This window comes from Pecten maximus, chromosome 18, assembly GCF_902652985.1.
Source record: "Pecten maximus chromosome 18, xPecMax1.1, whole genome shotgun sequence".
NCBI classification, from domain to species: domain Eukaryota; kingdom Metazoa; phylum Mollusca; class Bivalvia; order Pectinida; family Pectinidae; genus Pecten; species Pecten maximus.
The window spans coordinates 30,317,012-30,322,633 of record NC_047032.1 but is presented as its reverse complement, the minus strand read 5'-3'; the positions used below and the strand labels follow the sequence as shown (position 1 = coordinate 30,322,633).

The 5,622-nt window shown below is 34.8% G+C and overlaps 1 protein-coding gene across 1 annotated transcript; it reads right to left on the bottom strand.

Moving 5' to 3' along the window:
* Window positions 1-3,025: 3,025 nt before the first annotated feature.
* Window positions 3,026-5,320, bottom strand: LOC117317092 (glycoprotein 3-alpha-L-fucosyltransferase A-like). The gene is made up of 2 exons (XM_033871880.1): window positions 4,305-5,320; window positions 3,026-3,876 (listed from the first exon to the last, which is right to left on the bottom strand). The coding sequence occupies exons 1-2, from the start codon at window positions 5,016-5,018 to the stop codon at window positions 3,820-3,822; spliced, it is 771 nt and encodes a 256-aa protein (XP_033727771.1). The 5' UTR covers window positions 5,019-5,320; the 3' UTR covers window positions 3,026-3,819.
* Window positions 5,321-5,622: the final 302 nt, after the last annotated feature.

The following is a 5,622-nucleotide window of genomic DNA, read 5'->3' as shown; positions in this document are numbered from 1 at the left end:
CGGCGGTACATGTGTGCATAATTTACCTGCAGTATAAATGTTGTGAATATTGATCGGGTACGGTCTGTGATTTTATCTCTTATGTTGCTTAGGAAGACGTGTTAACGTCTCGCTGCCAACTTTCAGTCGCTGAATGTTAGCATTTTCATCGCACTCATAAATACCCCAGAAACCCTTTTTTCAAATGTCATGGCTCTCAATTATCGCAATAAAACATTAATTGCCGCAGCTGTTGTATAACAATGGGACACGACATGTTTCACGTCTATTCAGTAATGTATTCTAGCTGTAACATCAGTCGTGCGCCAGAGTTCTACCTGTTCTCCCCTTCGAATGAGAGACACGACTATATAGATTCGTATATGATGGTGGGGCTAAAAAGCGTCATCGTCGGTAACCTTCAGTCCTCACTCTCACGGTCAAATCAAAGATTGATGCAGATAATTTTATTTTGGCTTTAAGCATAGTATGAGGTTTTTTTTTCAATTTCAACAAACCTTATTGTCATCAAATGCGACAAATGGATCAGACATCAGGCAACACCTATTTAAGTCTTCTCCTTATAACCAGATAACATTTGCCACGATAAGCATCCATGTACATGTACGTATCAAATAATATACATAATATACAAACATAGAAAAATATACATAATTTAGTAGTAGATTACAGTATAAAGGAAGTAGTGAGATCGCTCCATACAGACCAAGTGTAATCAATTAATTGACTTATATAATCTGTTAATGTGACAACTTATAATTGATTAAGGCATGATCAGTATATGCATATTTGGTGATGCTTTTTCAAAAATTATTTCCTTTGGTTAGAGGCTCTAAAGTCCTCGTGTAAAACACATTGACCATTGACCCCAAGGAGATGTATGAAAATCCATTAACAACTTTACATTTGTTGGTATTATAGATAATGAATCTGTCTTTTGAATAAGCGGTGCAATTTGAAATAAAAAAAAAACAAAACTGGAGCAATAAAAAGTAGTCTTAAAGTTATCATTCCATTTTTAATACGTGAGGAAATTTGTTAATTTTGGCCATGAGTAATTATAAGTCAATGTAAAATAAGATAGGTGCTATCAAAAATACATTTTCAAATGGGGGTGGGGGTGTTCATGTATGTACTAAAGACAAAACTTTGCAATACTTGACAAAAACTTTGTACAGAATGTAGCCGATCACCGAAATCAACTTGCACGCCCAGAGAAAACCTGGTCCTTGACTCGAAAACCTGTGTCCAAAGGCAAGGACTAATATCTAGACCCAAGCAAGCCCGATTTCTCCCGGCTGACAGATTGGACCACTGACGTACTACATACTGTGCTCGATATCTCCGGTAAGTCAGAGGAACAAACTTCGGCGTACTAACAGCAAACTGGGTATTCGCGTTCGTGTTGTTTATTAGGTTTATTAAGTGGAGAAAGACTGTGTGGAACAGAAAAGCACGCCTGAGTTACATGTTACAACATACCGCACGCCACGCCTGAAGTAACATGATAAAAATACAACCGACATAAACTTTGACGTTCTTCCACTAAAATCACTGTCGAGACTTTAAAGTAAGAAACAGCTGTATGATTTCCTTAATATCACTGACGAGTTCAAGAAAGACGATACAGCTGTATGATGTCCCTAACATCACTGACGAGTTTTGGAATGACTTATAGCTGTGATGATGTTGAATTCATGTTTGGTTCTGCTGTCTCTAATTCTCTGTACGTATTTAATGTCCTGAATATCTTACGTGTCTTTTATACAATCTTGTATTCTATTGTGTATCAAGGAAAAAATGTTTATTTGAGTATTATTTTTTTATTAAGAAAAATCAGTTCAGAAGACAATGTACATGTATGACATTACCCTTGCTTGTTACTAATTCATGAATTATGCATTTAATTGTACATCTATATACACGTCACTGATACAAGTCAATTAATTGTACATTAGATTGTACATCTTTATACAATTCTCCGATACACGTCCATGAATTATGTTTTTAATTGTACATCTATATAGACGTCCCTGTTACAAGTCTATTGATTATGTTTTTTTATTTGAATGTATAACTAATGGACTTGTATCGGGTAGGTGTATATAGATGTAAAACAAAATGTATAATTGATGGACGTAAGGTATTTTAGTATATTTAAATTGACAAAAATTACAACTATCAGAAGAGTATTGATATTATAGTGGTAATGTTTATTTGTTTACTGTCAAACAGGTTGAATTCATTGAGTGTTGCATGGAAAAAACTGATCAAGTAATTTTCAGTTCTACAAAGTGGGAGATTGAAAGGTCGATTATTTCTGAATGGATATATAATGTGTGTGATACCATTTATGTGTGATTCAGCAATAGCTGCCAGGTACTTTGGTGTTTCGGTGTTAAGTATTTTGTACATTTATACAAGTTTATGGTTCTTTCGTCTTTATTCAAGAGTTTAAATTCCAGTTTCAGTAAATATATCATAGGATGTCCCCCTTCTTTACCCTGTTGTTATTTTCAAGGCTTCCAATTCAATTGATTATAGGCAATTTTTATTTTGGTTTGTACAGATATCTCAGATTACATCCTATATTCTAAAACTGGTCTTATACATGAGGTATAAATAGTCAAGAGACTTGTCTATCAACTTTGTGTTTTAGTAATCTTAAGGATCTGCTTTTCTGAGGTTTCAGTCACGTTGAAGTCTTGTTTTGATCTTGCCTATAAAGTGTTGATAATGTATAACAGAAAAAGGCAATTTTATAGCAAGAGTGTGTCTAAACACTTTTCAGACTTCCTTTGTACGTAGATTTTTTTTCTAAATATAAAAAAAAAATGATGGTCAATTTGGCTGTCATTTTGAAAATGGATGTTTTTTTTGCATTTTGTGCATGACTCAAATTTCACATTTTAATTTTTTTGTTTTTACTCATACCACCATTGTGTTGGCAGTTTCTAATTTCATTTTTGCTGTAAAACTTTGTTATGTTAAATACAATGAAAATAATAAACAACAAAGTGGGAAATTACACAGGTTTTGGATTTTATTCTCACATTTAAGTGTAACTGGAGCACTTACAAATATTTTCCCGAAAAGCTGAAAAATAAATATTGGTGCAAGACAAAGAAAGTAAGCACAATGACCCAGAATTTTCGGATTAGTTTAAGAAAGAATAACCTTTCTCCATTGACAATTCAAAGAATATTCATACATATCTGATAATACATTTTCAAGATATTGTTTTGATTGGTTGTGAGTATGTTCAAAACAATAGAATTAACGTAAAATTACAAATTATGAAAATACTTATCTTTGATCAACAATAGCTCATAAACAAGCACGCCCACATATGATTTTATTTCTATTTTTCATATCTATGTATTCTCCCCTTTACAATGAGGTAAAAAAGTTAGTCATCAGAAAATTATGACTTTTCAAATGATCCTTAACTACGATATAAATATTTTATTATAGAAAAAAATATCATAAAAAATGCAAAAATATATATATATATTCATCATTCACACATTCATTTGAATCTTTCGTAAAAAAAAACCTACGTGAGATTTTTTACTCTACACTTATTAACTGTAGATGAGTCCTTTCTTCAGGGCGAATATTTTCAAAAGGGTAACACCGCCGAGATATTCTTAAGAAGTTCCGAAGAGTAACATAATCGAAGAATATTGAAGAGTTCCGAAGTGTTACACAGTTGAGGTATTCTTAGGATCTTACGGAGTACAACACAGCAGAGGTACATTGTATTCTGTTCATGTTGGTATATGGGAAAGTCTGAAGGTCGCACTTTGCACCTGGATACTACAAGCCCAAATTAAACAAGAATCTATCCAAGTGTCTGCGTACAACTTCTTTGATCTGTAAAAAAACAACATTAAGGCAGATATGAAGTAAGAGAAATGGCAATAACAAATTTCAAAAATCAAAATGGTCGATTTTCGAAAAATTGTTCTTAACAGACACAAACTGTTATGTAAAAAAATTGCACAACAAAGAACGAAATGAAACCTTTATATTAAACAAGAATTTTGAGGAATATCCTTCCAGTACTTCTCCAATAACAAACTTCAACTGTAAAAATGCATGGTGGCCGTCTGTCGGTTATTTGTTTTCCCAATTAACTGACCGACCAGGTACATCTGAACTTACCCAACATGTTCATCTTAACTTACCCAACATTTACCGACCCTGTACATCTTAACTTACCCAACATGTTCATCTTAACTTACCCAACATTTACCGACCCTGTACATCTTAACTTACCCAACATGTACATCTGTACTTACCGACCACATACGACAGGTGTCCGTTTTTAGCCATTTCCTTGGATCTATGATTGTCTGAGCTTCGCGTGGGGTGTGAAGGGCGTCACATAAGTATTTAAAGCCGTGCATGTTGTTAGTGTTAAACTTGAATTTAGTCTTCCAAGAAAAATACTGGTTATAAAGTTTTTTGTTAGTCCTCAGCATATTTAGATACTTTCCTAATTCCTTCGCATTCTTAAAGTCGTGAATATTTATGTACGAAGACCGCAAGAAAACACTTTGGTCTGATATCCAATTCACTATTGGAACAGTTTCCTGTTTCAAACTGTTCCAAAACTTTTCCGTAACATAATCCTTGCATTTAGCATTTTCAAAAGCAATACGGAATCTATACTTATGGGAGTTACATTCCGCGACGGGGGACACAGGGCAGGTTAAGTTACCACAAGCTCCAAAATAATCGATATCCACGTATTTGGCCAGCTCTCGTATGTAGCGATATCTTTGCGCGTCATCCACGCAATCACTAATCACTGCTACGGCCATCTTTGTTTTATTGATAGTAAAATCCTTGTTTTTGTATGTTGCTGTAGCACGTGCCTCCTCTTCACGTGTCAATGGGATAATCTCACTGTATGGGTTGTGAATAGTAGCGTCAGTACGATACGACATCGTCCAGTTAAAAGCTCGTATCCATGGTAACCCTGTAAAGTGGAGGTGAGGAGGTGCCTCCATGTTATAGAGTACCCAGACCTGATCCGGCCTTCTTAATTCTGGTACTGCCTCCCAAAACCAAAGATCTAGGAAATGAAAAATTACAGCATCTGCAGTTCCCAGTTCACTTCGGTCGGATGTCACAGAACAATTGAATTTACTATTATCCGCTGCATTGGCAACACTTCCCTTCCAGTTCCAAGAAAAGAATTTTGTCCATAATAATAGTTTCTTGGTTCTTTTGTTAACAAAATTAATTTGATTGAATTTAATAACATTGTCTTCGCAGCTCTTTGTTTGGCACGCATCGTCAGTGCTACTTATCCAAATTGTACATACATGATCCCAGTACCCGGAATTGTTACTTCCATGTGTTCATGACCACGTGGTACTGTACATACATGTGTACTTGACCCTTGGTACACAGTACCTGTCCATGTGGTATGTCATCTCATTGTACAGTGACTTTCCGTTCTTCCCATCCATGTGTTACAGTCACCTGTCTATTACATACTTTCGATACCATCGTCGGTATATGTACATACATGTGTACAATGACAAGTGGCTTTGTACATACATATGTATTCGACCATGTGGAATTGTAATACAGGATTTAAACATGTAG

Bases quoted from the DNA above. Each gene is read 5' to 3' on its own strand.
- LOC117317092 (XM_033871880.1), bottom strand. From the start codon at position 5,018: ATGGAGGCACCTCCTCACCTCCACTTTACAGGGTTACCATGGATACGA. The intron at 3,877-4,304 runs GTAAGTACAGAT...GTTTTTTTACAG, and splicing joins ACACCTGTCGTATGTGGTCG to ATCAAAGAAGTTGTACGCAG.